At 42.5% G+C, this 17,676-nt stretch overlaps 2 protein-coding genes across 2 annotated transcripts in view; both read left to right on the top strand.

Annotated features, from left to right (window-relative positions):
• The window catches only part of LOC145337231 (zinc-binding protein A33-like), a 129,706-nt gene that overhangs the window by 68,611 nt on the left and 43,419 nt on the right, over positions 1–17,676 (top strand). The window lies entirely within an intron of this gene.
• LOC145337303 (butyrophilin subfamily 1 member A1-like) overlaps positions 1–17,676 on the top strand; it is a 55,667-nt gene that overhangs the window by 35,482 nt on the left and 2,509 nt on the right. The window contains 1 exon segment of the mRNA XM_080182101.1: positions 6,398–6,424. Coding sequence (XP_080038227.1) covers positions 6,398–6,424 — 27 coding nt within the window.

The raw sequence follows: 17,676 nt of genomic DNA, 5'->3' as shown, positions 1-17,676 counted from the left end.
TCTGCCTTCAGTTTAATTGTATAAGGCACAGGTCTTACCTTGAAGCATTTAGGGTTGCTATCAGGTTTGATTTTGAGCTTTGCTTCCAATCTCAATCATTGATCCTCGGGTATTCTCAAATATCTTCCTATAGTTCTCCAGAAGTTTTTGTAGTGTGTTCTTGCTGTCAACGTCCAGTTTAGTTTGATTTTGTGTAACCATGCTCTTCCAAAGAGTGCCGGAAATTTCCCATATGCAGGGGCAATTCTGCTGATTGACCTTTAGCTTCTAATTGAACCATGACATATCCCTACAGTGGAACTACCTCCTCAGGATGAATTGTATTTCAAGGTTTTAGTGGTAAATGTTTAAGCTTGTGATTGTATATGCTTTCTGGGAGAAGTGTGACAGCAGCATATCTATTTCCATCTTCTTGTCGGTCTAACTTTGGATAAACCCAGAGCCTTCACAAATACCTTTTGTGGATTGGACACCTAATTTAAGTTCTTGAATCTTTTCTAATCTTGTATCATCTTGGAAATTTTTGTCCTGATCAAATATTTTGTAGACCTATGTTTTTGGATCTTGATATGTTCTTGCATTTGCATACCTTTGAGGTTTGAGAAGTCTGTTATGTCCAAAATATCTCCATTGTGTGCCACAGTTTTTACATCTATTTTCTCTACTCCAACATTCATGTGACAAGTGTCCAGCCCGAGCACACCTATGGCATCCCTGCATTTTAAGACATTTCTTCTTGTCCATTTCCATCTTGTGCATTTTGGCTCCAATTTGGGAAGTTTCTTTCATGGCCAATTCCATGGACAATGTAATCTCAACAGCAAGCTTTACTGTTAAAGAACTTTGATGAGCAATCACTTTGAATTGTTTCATTTCAAAGTCCACAAACAAGTCTGTCTCACAAGAGTGTCTTTGAGGGTCGAGCCAACTTTGCAATTCTTCATTAACTTTCTCAGGGCTACAATGAATTGCAGTATTTTTTGCCCTCTTCTTGGCTGCATCAATAAAATTGGAATCTCTCAGCAATTATTAGTGGCTTAGATGAAAAATTACTTTGTCAGTTCCTTGTTAGTTTTTTCTGTAGGCTTCTCAAAATGGACAAGGTTCTGTAGCAATGTAAAGGGTTTACATGCTACTACACATAGGAAAATGACTACTTTAAGTTCATCCAATAGCTTGATAAATTTGAAATCTCTCTTTGTAAGCAATCCATGTTTCTGCATTTTCTTCAAAAGCCTCTATGTACCCTTTGGCCTTTGCCCACCATTTGCAGTTACTGGTTGTTAAATTGTACTTTCTTTGACTTCCTCACATTTTTTTTGTTGGACTTGTAGTTTTCTGGAAAATTTCAACTGCTTCTTTTGGGCAATAAATCTCCACTTCACTAAGCAAAGAAGGTTTTGCTTATAATTATTCCTTTTTTTGGAGTAGTAACTCCCCATTAAGAGTACAGAGACTCTCTCTCTTTGAGTGCCTCTGTTGCTGCAGCCCATCATGTGCGAGGACCCCACAGCCTGGAAATCTGTCCAATTTCGAAGTGGTAAGTAAATGTTCTCTTTCATCTGCTCACAATTTTTTTTCAACAATGTTGAAAATGACTCTGGTGATGTCACAGCACACCAAGTGACCAACCACACAAAGATGCATTTCTTTACAACGCATAACAAGAACCAATACCAAAAATTCTCAAAGGAATCATCAACTAGCCCTGTGTTAAAGACCAGATCAGAAACTCCAAGGCATTTTATGAAATTAGCCTAGGCCTATCTTTTACATTTGATTTTAGTATTAGGGTGAGCATAGGATGCTTCACACCAGGTATGATTCAAGTGATCCACTAGTAAGCTTTTATCAAACTTTATTTAAGAACACAGTTGGAACATAACAAAGGGAATTAGCATAACTTCTACAAATTAAAATACCAAAACATGACAAAGTATAATTCTTTACTGCTAGCTATCTATTTTGTTCCAATTTAACAATTTCCCACATAGATATAAATCCCTTCTTTAGAACGAGTTAGCACTGAAACCAAAGCTATGTATATAGGTACTAGATTTCCAGCCTTTTGCCACTTGTGGAGAGTGATCCATACAAACTTCTGTCTTATAATTCTCATGTCGCAACTTTCAGAGAAAGTTCCACCACAGACAGTAGAATCTCAGAGAAAGAGACTAATTTCTTAGCAGATTCCAGTCTCCAGACCTCAGAGAGCAAGAGATACAGAGAAAGTGATCTCTCTCTAAAGATTCCAAAATGCAGACTGCCTTGAGTTCTCTGAAAACCTAGCTGTACCCAGTCATATGATCTTTCCTGTCAATCAAGCTCTACTCAGAAATATCTCAGCAGAAAACACAAAATAACAGAACCCTGCATTAGTCTAGATTAGAACAAAGATTGTAGCAATTAAGATCAATTATGCTGCTGCAATATCAATATTGGATATCAATACTGCTGGATCCGGATAAAATGGCTCTGAATGATTGGAACAAACCCTGCACAAGAAATATGACTAAAATATATTTCCTTTAGCATCAGACCTCTCCCTTTAAGAAAAAAATGAATCATCAATATGCAAAAATGGCTACAAAACCTTTGTTTTCTACTTTATACACATGCACATGTACTGTCTGAGAATCCATCCTTTTCAGATGTTTAACTGAGGCTCCATCCACCCTCTTGGGTGAGTGCTAAATAGATCAAGCACTATTTTGGAAAGGAATGGAGCGTTTCTGCTCAATGTCTTGGTCAATAGTTAATTCTGAAGCAACATCACTAAACTGTATCATCTTTGATTTATTACTGTCACATATATTAGTATACAGTGAAAAGTATATTCCTTGTGCACTATACAGACAAAGCATATGGCTCATAGAGAAGGAGAGAGTGCAGAATGTGGTGGTACAGTCATAGCTAGGGTATAGAGAAAGATCAACTTAATATAAGGTAGGTCCATTCAAAAGTCTGACAATCTTAATTATTGATTGTTATTTGTGGAACATTTCTGTGCATAAATTATCAGTAAAACATTCAGGAACATCTTGAGGATGTCAAAAGTACTGAATAAAGGTAGTTTAGCTCAGTTGGCTGGATGGCTGGTTCATGACACAGAACAAGGCCAACAGTGTGGGTTCACTGTCCGTACTGGCTGAGGTTATTCATGATGGTCTGCCTTCTCAACCTTACCCCTCACCTGAGGTACGGCTATCCTCAGGCTAAAATCACCACCAGTCAGCACTCCCATTTGAGGCGCTGGTCATCTGAGACATGCTGACTTTACCTTGCCTTGTACAATTGCTCAGAAATTATTATAAGGTTCGACTTTGATTGAAAACAGTATTCAAAGCATTATAAAACTGAGGAATGGGACAATGTTTAATCAGACAATGATAATCAGATAAGTAAAATATTTTACTAAATTCCCTTTTATTTTGTAGATCAGTGGAAGCTTCTTGTTGAATCAGAAATGAAAGTATTTTACATAAACTGTTATGTATTAATTAACAAATCTCCGAGGGCTTATCATTGTTATTCAGAACTGTAACAGGATCAAGGTGTTTTGTGAAATAATACCAGGGACATTGACTAATTGGCATTGAGGTATCACTGGGTTGGAGGGCACTAAGGAGAGTGTCTGGGACAGCATGGGATCCAGTCTCCAGATGCAGAATTTTGAAAAGTTCCTCGGAAGGTTCTGAGAATAATGACCCGTGATGAAGGGTCAAGGAGTGGGGTCCAAGGATTTGGGATGGAAGTCTGTGTCTTGCTGTATTCTTTGCCTGGGGACTAGGGATCTGTGATCACTGAGACAGTCCCAGGTTCTGGAAGTTTGGGGGTGGGTAACGAGAAGCTACAGAAAAGATGCTCTGATATTCGCTAGACTGAGGAGGAGATTTGACAATGTTCAGAGTAGTCGTTGTTATGGAGATTGCCGGGATCTGTTAATACAGTGGGAAGAGGGGGAAGTTTCAGACTAGTTTGGAGGTGAGAATTACATCACCTGTTTTCATCGATACCTTGTGTCCACAACCTTGTTACGTCCTCAGAGCTCCCTCAACACCCCCCATTCCCTGCCCCCCCACCACCTCCGCAAACCGATTTGACATTATTAGTTGTTCTTGTCTTTACATTTCTGTCTTAAAACATTGAGTAATAAATGATCAGCTTCAAGCACCTCAAGACCAGGATACAATATAGAGAGTGAGGAAGGGTGTCTTAGTCTACAGGGAGACTTGGACAAGTTGCAGAGCTGGACCGAGAGGTGGCGGATGGAGTTTAATGCGGAGAAGTGTGAGGTAATTCACTTTGGTAGGAATAACAGATGTGTAGCGTATAGGGCTAACGGGAGGACTCTGAATAGTGTGGATGAACAGAGGGATCTAGGTGTATGTGTACATAGATCCCTGAAAGTTGGGAATCAAGTAGATAGGGTTGTTAGGAAGGCATACAGTGTCTTGGTGTTTATTGGTAGGGGGATTGAATTTAGGAGTCGCAGCGTCATGTTGCAACTGTACACAACTCTGGTGCGGCCGCACTTGGAGTATTGTGTGCAGTTCTGGTCCCTGCATTATAGGAAGGATGTGGAGGCTTTGGAGAGGGTGCAGAGGAGGTTTACCAGGATGTTGCCTGGTATGGAGGGGAGGTCCTATGAGGAGAGAGCGAGGGATTTGAGGTTGTTTTCGTTAGAAAGAAGGCGGCTACAAGAGGACCTTATTGAAACATATAAGATGATTAGAGGTTTAGATAGGGCGGACAGTGATAGCCTTTTTCCTCGGATGGAGAAAGCTAGCACGAGGGGGCATAGCTTTAAATTAAGGGGTGGTAGTTATAGGATGGATGTCAGGGGTAGGTTCTTTACCCAGAGGGTGGTGAGGGATTGGAATGCCCTGCCTGCTGCAGTTGTAAATGCGCCTAGTTTGGGGGCGTTTAAGAGATCCGTGGATAGGTTTATGGATGGTAAGGGTTTGGTTTAGGCTAGAGGGTCATTGTTTTTTAACTGGTCGGCGCAACATCGTGGGCCGAAGGGCCTGTTCTGCGCTGTAATGTTCTATGTTCTAATATCATGGTGTTGAATTACACCCTTTCAGTATTTCTCCCTCTGGGAGGGTGGGATTGATGGATTAGTGCCGTGTTGGTTAGATTCATTTCCTGAGGATATTTACTGTCAAACACATTTACTTCCAGATTCTCTGGATGGTGATAGTGCATTGACTCTGTCAGCTAAGCTCAGATATTTCTTAACACAGGCAGGTATCCTGATTTATCAGGGAGTCTCGTCCGGTACAGAAACTACAATAGGATATCCAACAAAACATTGAAACAAGAGCAGACCTGTGCCTTGTTTCATCCGTTTAAGGAGCTATTGTGTAACTATTTCCTGCTAACCCCAATGACAGGTCGAATTCGGACTCCAAAACTATTCAGGCTGACCCTGAGAATCCTTTGAGATTGGTTCAACTGAACTCTGACAAGACGCTGTGACAGAACACAGACACATCCGAGCAATCCCGAATACTATCAGATACTGACTCTGCATTGGGTTACCCCGAATGTTCCCAACACTCAGAACCCTCACTCCAACAAGTGAACAGTTTTCCTCACAAGGTCTCGGTGTTATATTTTCACAGTCTATTTCACCTGTCATTGTGAACAGTATATTTCAGATTCTCACATTCAGAACTCAGGCACGGGAACACTGCCGAGCTGAATGGGCTGATGGTGAAATTTGGACACAAGCTGCCCACAATTTGTCAATGAAGTTTCGTTTATGGAAGAATCTGTGACCGACACTCCCATCAGGCAAAACTCTTGTGTTTGGTCCCTGATGGGGGCCATCTGGGCAAACCTAACTTCCACTTCAAAATGAGTAAAGCCACAGGAGGTCCATGAGGAGGACCTACAGAATTCTGAAGGGATTTGATAGGGTGGATACTGAGAGATAGATTCCGCAACCAGCGGAAACAAAAACGAAGGGGCACAGTCTCAGGATAAGGGCCGATCATTTAGGACTGAGATGAGAAGAAATTTCTTCACTCAAAGAGTTCTGAATCTTTGTAATTCTCAATCCCAGAGGTTGTAGTGCTTCATTTGAGAACTTTTTAGGTTGGGATAGATAGATTTATAGTTTCTCAGGGGATTAAGGAGTATGGAGAGGAGGGGATAACGGATTTCAAAACCTAAGATTATCTGTGAACATACTGAATGGCAGAGCAGTTTCAACAGGCCATCTGGTCTAGTCCTGCTCCTATTTCTTGTGTTCCTGTATTGATTACATTTAAAACGTTTGTAAAACACTTGCTATGAAGTTATTTACAGATTAAGTCATAGAGAAAGACTGAGAGAAAGAACATTTCGGACAGAGTGAATTAATTCCTGTCTAATTTGTTTGTGTTTTCAGAGTGGAAGCGAATTTGTGAATGTGAAGGTAAGATCTTTATTATTGTAAAACACAATAAGAAAGAATAAATCAATACAAAACCTGATAAACTGTTTCAAAAAACTGACAGCTTAAAAAATAAACCAGACCAGGCCCAACAATCTTCAGCTTCTTCATCAATTACCTTCCCTACATCATAAGATCAGAAGTAGGGATGTTTGCCAATCTTTCACAATGTTCAGCACCATTCGTGACTCCCCAGATACTGAAGCAGTCCATGTTCAAATGCGACAAGATCTGGGCTTGGGCTGGTAAATGGCAAGTAAGCGCCACACAAATGCCAGGCAATGATCACCACCAATAAAAGACACCCTAACCACTGCCCCTTGACATTCAATGGTGTAACCATCACTGAATCCCCCACTGTCAACATTCTTGGGGTTACCATTGACAGAAACTGAACTGGACTCACCACATAAACACAATGGCTACAACAGCAGGTCAGAGGCTCGGAATACTGTGGTGAGTAACTCACCTCCTGACTCCCCAGTGCGTATCCACCATCTACAAGGCACAACTCAGGAGTGTGATGGAACACTCCCCACTTGCCAGGATGGCCAGCTCCAACAACACTCAAATAGCTTGACATCATCCAGGATGAAGCAGCCTGCTTGATTGGCACCACATCTACTAACATTCAATCCCTCTACCACCAATGCTCAGTAACATCAGTGTGTACTATCTCCAAGAAGCATTGCAGAAATTCACCAAAGATCTTTAGACAGCACCTTCCAAACCCACGACCACTTCCATCTCAAAGAACAAGGGCAGTAGATAAATGGGAACACCACCACATGCAAGTTCCCCTCTAAGCCACTTACCATCCTGACTTGGAAATATGTCATTGGGTTAAAATCCTGGAATTCCCTCCCTAACAGCAACCCACAGAACATGGACTGCAGCAATTCAAAAAGGCAGCTCACCACCACCTTCTCAAGGCAACTAGAGATGGACAATGAAACCAAAAGAGAAAATGCTGGAAAATCTCAGCAGGTCTGGCAGCATCTATACTGCTTACAGATGCTTCCTGACTTTCCAGCATTTTCTTTTTTGGTTTTCAGATTCCAGCATCCACAGTAATTTGCTTTTATATACAGATGGTCAATAAATGCTGGCCAGCCAGTGATGCCCATGACCCACAAATCAATACAAAAAGCTGGAAAATTGTCTTCAGTAAAGATCTAACATAAAGGCCACAGTTTCAGTGTGACCAAACAAGCGAAATTCATTTTGCATTGAATTTCAGAACTTTTAATTGTTGTTTTGAGATCCGATTCCACATTTTAGTTTGTTTGAATTCTCTCCCATATGAAATTGAAAAAGAATTAGTGACAATGGGAGAGCAGTGGGACAGACATTAACTTGTTCTGAATGATGCAGCTTCCATGTCCAATGTTGTAATTTAAAGGAAACAGGGTGGATGCTGAAAGGATGTTTCCCCTTGTGGGAGAGACTGGAACTCGGTGACACAGTTTAAAAATAGGGGGTTTCCCATTTAAACCAGAATGAGGAGTTATTTTTTCTCCTCCAGAGAGCAGGAGAGATAAGATCATTGAATATTTTTAAGGCAATGTTAGATTCTTCACTAGAACCAAAGAACCATAGAAAATTTACAGCTCACAAACAGACCTTTTGGCCCTTGTCTGTGCCGAACCATTTTTTTGCCAAGTTCCACTGACCTGCACTTGGACCATATCCCTCCACACCCCTCTCATCCATGTACCTGTCCAAAAGTGACCCCGCATTTACCACTTTATCCGGCAGCTCATTCCACATTCCCACCACTCTCTGCATGAAGAAGCCCCCACTAATATTCCCTTTAAACTTTTCTCCTTTCACCCTTAATCTATGCCCTCTGGTTTTTAGCTCCCCCAGCCTCAGTGGAAAAAGCCTGTTTGCATTCAATCTGTCTACACCCATCAAAATCTTATACACCTCTGTCAAATCTCCCCTCATTCTTCTTTGCTCTAGGGAATAAAGTCCTAACCCATTTAATCTCTCTCTGTAACTCAGCAAAGCAAAACTAACAAAGATTATCGGGGATGGGTGGGCAGGAATGTGAAGTTGAGACCATAATCAGATCAGCAAGTTCGAGGGGCTGAATGGCCTCCTGTTCCTAATCCGTATGTTTGTTTGTTCAGAACACCATTCCATTACATTTACCAACATTTTGAAGCATATTGTGATCCTTTGCTTTTCTCTGTATTTTTCTGTTTTTTATTTTATAGAACATAAGAACATAAGAAATAGGAGCAGGAGTAGGCCATCTAGCCCTTCGAGCCTGCCCCGCCATTCAATAAGATCATGGCTGATCTGAAGTGGATCAGTTCCACTTTCTGACTCTTAACTGCCTCTCCAAAACGGCCAAGCAAGCCACTCAGTTCAAGGGCAGTTAAGGATAGGCCACAAATGTTGTCCCAGCCAGTGACGTCCTCTTCCCATAAATTAATTTAAAATACAATCACCATCCCTGGATATGTCTTGTTCCACTGGCAGGACAGACCCGGCAAAGGTAACACATTCAGGAGGAATTTGCACTGACAATCCTCAACATTGACTCTGAGCCCCATGTAGTCTCATAGCATCAGGTCACACACAGGAAAGAAAATCTCTTGTGCAAGGAAACTTGTGCTCCAAATGTACCACCCCAGCCCACCCCTCTCAGCTGGTGAATCAGTACTCCCCCATGTTGAACACCACTTGGGGTAGCACTGAAAGTGGCAAGGGGCAAAATGTACTCTGGGTGGGCTCTTCAATGTCCATCACCAAGTGGCTCTGTGGTACCACCACAGTCCAGGCTAGCCTGGTCCTAAGGGGCAAAGCTGCTAGACTGGGACAGGTGGTGAGGGAACCAACAAAAGGGAAAAACTTATTAACCTCACCCTCATCAACCTGCCTGTCGCAGCTCCAGGCGTACCTGAAAGTGAGGTGTCATCCTGGTGAAACTACAACACAGGATGACTTGCATATTAAACATCATAAGCAGCAAGTCATAGACAGAGCAAAGCAATTACAGAATCAATGGGTCAGATCTAACCTGTGCAATCCTGCCACATCCAGTCGTGAATAGTGGTGATAATTAAACAACTCACTGGAGGAAGAGGCTGTACAAACATCTCCATCCTCAATGATGGGGAATCCAGCACATCAATGCAAAAGATAAGGCCGATGCATTTGCTACAATATTCTGAGTGGATGATCCATCTCAGTCTCCTCCAGAGGTCTAAGAACATAAGAAATAGGAGCAGGAGTAGGCCATCTAGCCCTTCGAGCCTGCCCCGCCATTCAATAAGATCATGGCTGATCTGAAGTGGCTCAGTTCCACTTTCCCGCTTTCTCCCCATAACCCTTAATCCCCTTGCCTACCAAAAACCTATCCACCCTTCATTATCTTATACATCGCTATAAGATCCCCCCTCATCCTTCTAAACTCCAACGAGTACAAACCCAGTCGATTCAACCTCTCTTCATAGTTCAACCCCCTCAACTCCAGTATCAGCCTAAGTGAACCTCCTCTGCACTCCTTCCAAGGCCAAAATATCCTTGCGCAAGTGCGGCGACCAAAACTGCACACAGTACTCCAGCTGCGGCCTCACCAGTGCCCTGTACAGTTGCAGCAAGACCTCCCTACTTTTATATTCTATCCCCCTCCAGTTTGATTGGAATCCAATCTGCAAACACTCACTCCCTCCACCACCAACAAACAAATTTCAGCCGAGTTTACCATCTACAAGATGCACTGCAGAAACTCAGCAAGGTTCCATAGGCAACACCTTGCAAACTTCCAAAAATAAGAGGTCTCTTTTTTAAAATCGATATAAGGAGATTATTTTTCTGAGAGTCAGTAGTCTGTATTATTTTTTCCAGAATGCATTGGAGGCTGGGTCATTGAATTTATTCTACACTGAATTTGATAGATTTCTGATTGACAAGGGAGTCATTATCGGGGTGGGGATACAGACATGAAAGTAGAGTTGAGACCACAATCAGATCAGTGAGAATGTTGTTGAATGATGGAGGAGCCTCGAGGGGCTGAATGGCCTACTCCTGCTCCGAGGCCCTATACCAACTTATGTTACTTTATAGCCCTGTGTATCCATCCACAGAGTGTACAATATGTACTGAATTGATGAGACAGATAATAACAATGGCATGTGTGGAGTTGCTAACACAAAACACACATTCACAAATCTTCTTTTGAAAAAATATTATTGTTTTTATACCACTATAAAGGCTTCAGACAGGCCAGTAAAGAATCAAACACAACAGTTTCAGCACCTCTTAAGTTGTGCAAATGAACACAATCACTGAAAGAATAATTTATTATAATCACTTAAGGATGTCAATCAAGAAAAGTCAACCTTTATGTCCAGGTGTGAAAACAGAACCCCACTGAGATCATCCTTTTGTGAATCTGGGCTCTCGGCCACTTGGGCTGTAGAAACCATAATATTTTTTGAAAAGACGATTAGTGAATAGGTGTTTTATTTCTGAGCAGTTCCACAGATGTCATTGCTACTGTATGGCTCATTGATTCTGTACATAGTCTACACTGGGTTAATGGGCATTGAAGGGCCATTGAGTTCACATGGGTGGATGGGAGGAGTGAGTTGGCACTGAGATGGAATGGAGTGAGGGGTGAATGGTGGGCGCATGGAAGGATCATGGGGGCACAGCTAAGACTCTTTTACTTTATCTGTCCCCGAATCCTGACTGTCACAGCTTCTCTGTAGGGCCGTGGACCATAAGTAATGGAGAGACTGGCCCAACTCAACAAAAATTAGGGAGAGCTATGAGATGCCTGACTCCACAACGGATCTGGCAAGATGCTACTCGCAACCTTATCCTGTATCAGCAAAGAATTGGGGGGGGGGGCCTGGGGGGTGGGCGAGGGGATGCTGTGAATGGGGCAGGAATCCCAGCATCAAATCAATGTTTTAGTTTCTTCTCAGTTCCCCTGTTGCTCTGCCTCTAGTGACTTTACCAATCTCTTAATTTATTCTGTGCATCTTTACCCAGTGATTGGGCTTTCTACAAAGTCCGCAGTTTGATCCTCAGGTGGGACATTTCCTTCTGCCAGTGAACTCATGTGGACATTCACAGCTCTTATCTTTCTGTCTGGTTTGCAGCCTTTTGTAGATGTTTCACTGCTGCCTTTCCTGTAATTTAGCTGAATACCAGCTGTTTGGATAGTCAGCGTCTTCATATCTCTGCTCCTGTTTCCATGTACTCTGGCAATGTCTACAGTCTCTGATATTCTGAACTTGTTCTTTCTAATCAGATCTTTTTATACATCAGGCTGTGTAGAATCGCAAATGAGCTGATCTCCCAACTTTCATCGCTTTCTCTGAATTTACATTTTCTGGCCACGTTTCTCAGTCTCATTCAGAAATTATCAACAGGTTCACCTCAAGATTTGAAATTCACATTGGTGAATCCATTGGTTTGACTTTGGCTGAAGATGAGTGCTGAATTGTTTTTAAGGTGAAAAGTTCTTAGCTGTGTCCCCATGCTCCTTCCATGCACCCATCATTCCCCCCACCTCACTCCATTCCATCTCAGTGCCAACTCACTCCTCCCATCCACCCATGTGAACTCAATGGCCCTTCAATGCCCATTAACCCAGTGTAGACTATGTACAGAATCAATGAGCCATACAGTAGCAATGACAGACGGGGAACTCCTCACTCATCTTCCAGTTGCTGGGAAGATGAATCCTTTCTGTCCTGCCCATAAAGGATGTAGCTGACCCTTTCCTCTTCACTATAGTGTCTTTTAGAAACTTACTGAATGTCAATCTGCACAAAACAAAATTTCACAAATGTCTCCACCAACATCATCAGCCTCCCATTTCATCCTGATCTGAAGCTGTGAGCTCATTGCTGTGGCAGTAATCATTTCATTTTCCTGCACTTCAGTCAGTTTGTTCTCTCTGCTATGAATTCAAGTTGATTTTTCTCAATCTAATTCAACATTCATTTTGTTTATACTGATTGAGTTTTACTCACACACTCTGGCTGCCATCTTATGGTTCCCAGAATCTGAAAGAATTACACTTTGTCTCAGCTCCAACCTTCAACCTTCTAAACTCCAAAGAGTACAAGCCCAGTCTACTCAATCTGTCCACATAAGCTAACCCCCTCATCTCCAGAATCAACCTGGTGAACCTTCTCTTTACCCTCTCCAAAGCTAATATATCCTTTCTTAAATAAGGGGACCAAAATTATACACAATACTCTAAGTGCGGCCTCACCAGTACCCTGTACAGTTGCAGCGTGACTTCCCTGCTTTTATATTCTATCCCCCTCGAGATAAAGGCCAACATTCCATTCGCCTTCTTGATCACCTGCTGCACCTGCAGACTGAGTTTTTGTGATTCATGCACAAGGACCCCCAGGTCCCTCTGCACAGCAGCATGTTGTAATTTTTCACCATTTAAATAATAGTCCATTTTACTATTATTCCTTCCAAAGTGGATAACCTCACACTTACCAACATTATACTCCATCTGCCAGATCCTTGCCCACTCACTTAGCCTATCCAAATCTCTCTGCAGACTTTGTGTCTTCCACGCAATTTGCTTTCCCACTCATCTTTGTATCATTTGCAAACTTTGTTACCCTACACTCAGTCCCCTCCTCCAGATCGTCTATGTATATGGTAAATAGTTGAGGCCCCAGCACCGATCCCTGCGGAATGCCACTAGTCACCGCCAACCAGAAAAGCACCTATTTATTCCAACTCTCTGCTTTCTGGTAGATAGCCGATCCTCAATCCACGCTAACACTTTACCCCCACTCTGTGTACCTTTATCTTATGCAGCAACCTTTTGTGAGGCATCTTATCGAATGCCTTCTGGAAATCTAACTACACCACGTTCACCGGTTTCCCTCAGTCAACTGCACTCGTTATATCCTCAAAAAATTCCAGTAAATTACTCAAACATGACTTTCCCTTCATGAATCCATGCTGCGTCTGCTTGATTGAACCATTTTTTTTCCAGGTGTCCTGCTATTTCTGCCTTAATGATAGATTCCAGCATTTTCCCAACTGCAGATGTTAAGCTAACCCGCCTGTAGTTACCTGCCTTTTGTCTACCTCCTTTTTTAAACAGTGGCGTTACATTCGCTGTTTTCCAATCAGCTGGCACCTCTCCAGAGTCCAGTGAATTTTGATAAATTACAACTCATGCATTTGCTATTACTTCTGCCATTTCTTTTAATACCCTGGGATGCATTCCATCCAGACCAGGGGACTCGTCTACCTTTAGTCCCATTAGCGTACCGAGCACTACCTCTTTAGTAATAGTGATCGATTTAAGGTCCTCACCCCCCTACAGTCCCATGACCATCAATTATTGGTATGTTATTTGTGTCCTCCACTGTGAAGACCGACACAAAGAACTTGTTTAAAGCCTTGGCCATTTCCTCGTTTCCCATTATTAAATCTCGTCTTCTAAGGGACCAACATTTACTTTAGCCACTCTTTTCTGTTTTATATATTTGTAAAAGCTTTTACAAATCAGTTTTTATATTTTGTGCTAGTTTCCTTTCATAATCTATCTTTCCTTTCTTTATTGATTAGTAATTCTTTGTTGTTTTTTAAAGCTTTCCCAATCTTCTAGTTCCCCACTAATTTTGGCCACTCTGTATGCATTGGTTTTTAATTTGATACTTTCCTGTATTTCCTTAATTACCCATGGCTGATTATCCCTTTTCATACATTCCTTCTTTTTCACTGGAATATATTTTTGCTGGCTACTGAGAAAAATCTCCTTAAAAATCCACCACTGTTCCTCAACTGTCCCACCAATTAGTCTGTGTTCCCAGTCTACATTAGCCAACTCCGCCCTCATCCTATTGTAATCCCCCTTGTTCAAGCAGAGGACACTGGTTTGGGACGCTACTTTCTCACTCTCCATCTGTATTAGAAATATTGTGATCACTCATTCCAAGAGGATCCCTCACAAGGAGATCATTAATTTTACCTGTCTCATTACACAGGACCAGATCCAAGATAGCTTGCTCCCTCGTAAGTTCTGTAACATACTGTTCGAGGAAACTATCGCGACAGCATTCTAAGAACTCTTCCTCAAGTCCACCGCATCCGACTTGAGTTGACCAATCAATATGGAGGTTAAAATCCCCCATGATTGTTGCTGTTCCATTTTTACATGCATCCGTTATTTGTTTGTTTATAGCCCACCCCACCTTGAAGTTATTATTTGGGGGTTATATACTATGTCCACCAGTGACTTTTTCCCCTTACTATTCCTTATCTCCACCCACACTGATTCCACATTTTGCTCCTTAGAGCTTATATCGTCTCTCACTGCTGCCCTGATGTTATCCTTAATTAACAGAGCTAGCCCACCTCCTTTTCCTTCCTGTCTGTCCTTCCAAATTGTCTGATACCCCTGGATATTTAATTCCCAGTCCTGGTCACCCTGCAACCATGTTTCGTAATGGCCACTGATTTGTGCTGTCAACTCATTCACTTTGTTTCGAATGCTACGTACATTCAGGTAAAGTGTCTTTATGTTAGTCTTTCTGACCTGGACCCGATTTGTTAGTGCATTCCTTTGTTTGCATGCTCTTTCCCTTCCTGTCACAGACTGGTTATTCTTCCCCAGACCATCTCCCTGCACTGCGTTGACACCTCCCTTCTCATGCCTGTCACCCATTTTACTCTGCCTGACGTTAGATTCCTGCCACCTTCTATTCTCTCTGTTCTATTACGTGCTCTGGAAACTTTACTAACCTCTCCTGAGCCCTCGGCTCCTTTAACTAGTTGAAAGTCCTCATCATTAACCTGCATTCCTACCCTCTCCTTTACCTTTGATTTTCTAATTCTCCAAACAACTGAACTCTCCCCCACCACTATTTAGTTTAAAGCCCTATCTACAGCCCTAGTTATACGATTCACCAGGACTCTGGTCCCAGCACGATTCAGATGAAGACCATCCCATCGGAACAGGTCCCCTCTTCCCCAATACTGGTGCCAATGTCCCATGAATTCAAACCCATTCCTCCCACACCAATCTTTGAGCCACGCGTTTACCTCCCTCATCTTATTGACCCTGTGCCAATTCGCTTGTGGCTCAGGTAGTAATCCAGAGATTATTACCTTTTTGGTTCTGCTTTTTAATTTTGCTCCTTGCTTTTCATATTCCCTCAGTAGAACCTCTGTTCCTGTTCTACCTGTGTCGTTGGTACCTACGTGGACCACAACTGGATTTTTACCCTCCCAGTCTAAGTTCCTCTGCAGCCCAGATGAGATATCCTGAACCCAAGCACCAGGCAGGCAACACAACCTTCGGGATTCTCGATCCTGGTCACAGAGAACTGTGTCAATGCCCCGAACTATACTATCCCCCAACTACGACTACATTTCTTTTTTCTCCCCCCACTTGAACGGCTCCCTGTACCACGATGCTGTGGTCAGTTTGCTCATCCTCCCTGCAGGCCCCGTTCCTGACAACACAGAGAGCAAGAATCTCAAACCTGGACAGGTTCAGGGACTGAGGTTCCTGGAACTCTACCTCCTGGATCCCTCTACCTGCCTCATTCGCAGTCACACCCTCTTGTCCCTGACCACTGGCTGAATTCAAGTTAGTTAGTCTAAGGGGTGTGACTGCTTCCTGAAACACAGCGTCCAGGTAACTCTCCCCCTCCCTGATGTGTCGCAGTGTCCGAAGCTCAGAATCCAGCTCATCAACCCTGAGCTGGAGTTCCTCACACAACCAACACTTACTGCAGACATGCTCACTGGGAACCACAATGGGGTCCACCAGCTCCCACATCATGCAGGAAGAACACATCACCTGACCCTCCATCCTCATTTTATTTACTTAGTTTTTAAGTTTAACTGAGAACTAAACCTACCCTGCCTCACCTGTTTCTGCCTAAGCCTGTTGAACCTAAGCCCGTTGAACCAAAGCCCTTCAGCCCTCACTCTGCTATCTGCTCACTCCACTGTCCGCTAACAATGCTGCCCGCTGGATAGTGCGGCCTGCTTTTTAAACCTCCCGCGTGCTTAAAAAAGTTTTAAAATCTTTCCCAGGTCACCCCGCGGCCGGCCTACTTCCGCTTTTCACTGAAACCAGCGGAAAAAGAAACCCCGCGATAAAGTAAGGAAAAAAGTCAATCCCTTCCCCTTTTTACTCCAGCCACACATCGCTCCTCTCTGCCTTGCTCCGGTCAAACAATGAGAATCAAAATCATTTTGGAAAAAAGTAACAATATAACAACAACCTGACAGTCTTTAACATGAAGAAGGGGACAGAATCTTTCCAATATCTCCTTCATCCTCTCTCTCCCTTCAGCCAGTTTTCAGTTTCTGATGTTTATCACTGAACCTCATTTGGAGAAAGTCAGAAATGTCTTTAATCTGATATCTGTCATAAACGGTCGCAGTTTTCTTTATATAAACACCGTGAATGCAATGAAAGCAAAGTGTTTTGAGAAATTCAAAACTGAATTTCAACCGAATATCTTCAAAGCTTCACGACTGAGGCTTATCTTTTATAAAAACAAACTCTCTGGTACATTTCACAACAGCAAAACTAAATTCAAGCTCTGAAAAAATAACAAATTTTAAATTGGCAGCATTAAAGGAAATGAAAGAAAGAGTTAATGACTTATAGCTGTGCAGAGCAGGGTGTATACTGCCATCACAGAGAATTTTCTGGAGACAGACTTTCATTCTGCAGACAGAAACTTTCCATCCATTCTCACACACACACACTGAAAACAAAATCTAATTGCCTTTCGTATGAGCTTCTCCCGGATAGTTGAGATGAGCTGTGAGTTTAGGGTTATCCATTCTGTTTACCTTAATGTGTTTCCCACTTTGCAATAAAGTCCAGCTGGTTATTCTGACACGAGATCCTGTTCCTTTCTGTGATTTTTGTGTCTAACAATAGTTGGATTGAATTGTGGTGGGTCAGTAATGTAAGAGACTGGGTGTGGGTGAAAACAGTAAAATATTTCACTGTCCAACAGCTCACTAACAGATGTCCCTCACAGGTGGAAAATCCCTTTTCCAGGTCTGCTGGGACTCTGCTCACATCGGTTCCCAGTCACAAGTGACTGTTTGTTTCCTGCAGAAGGACTTCACTGAAACTGATGTCAGTGGCTGCAGCTTCCAGATAAAAGTCCTTGTCGGGGTCCACAGCTCCCAGAGCTGGGCCAGTCTGCAAGTCCATTTTCAGTTTAATGAAAGCCTTTTCACATTTGTCA

Source organism: Carcharhinus amblyrhynchos, unplaced genomic scaffold, assembly GCF_965287045.1.
Source record: "Carcharhinus amblyrhynchos unplaced genomic scaffold, sCarAmb.v2.hapA scaffold_45, whole genome shotgun sequence".
NCBI classification, from domain to species: domain Eukaryota; kingdom Metazoa; phylum Chordata; class Chondrichthyes; order Carcharhiniformes; family Carcharhinidae; genus Carcharhinus; species Carcharhinus amblyrhynchos.
This window is presented reverse-complemented; position numbering and strand designations above follow the sequence as displayed.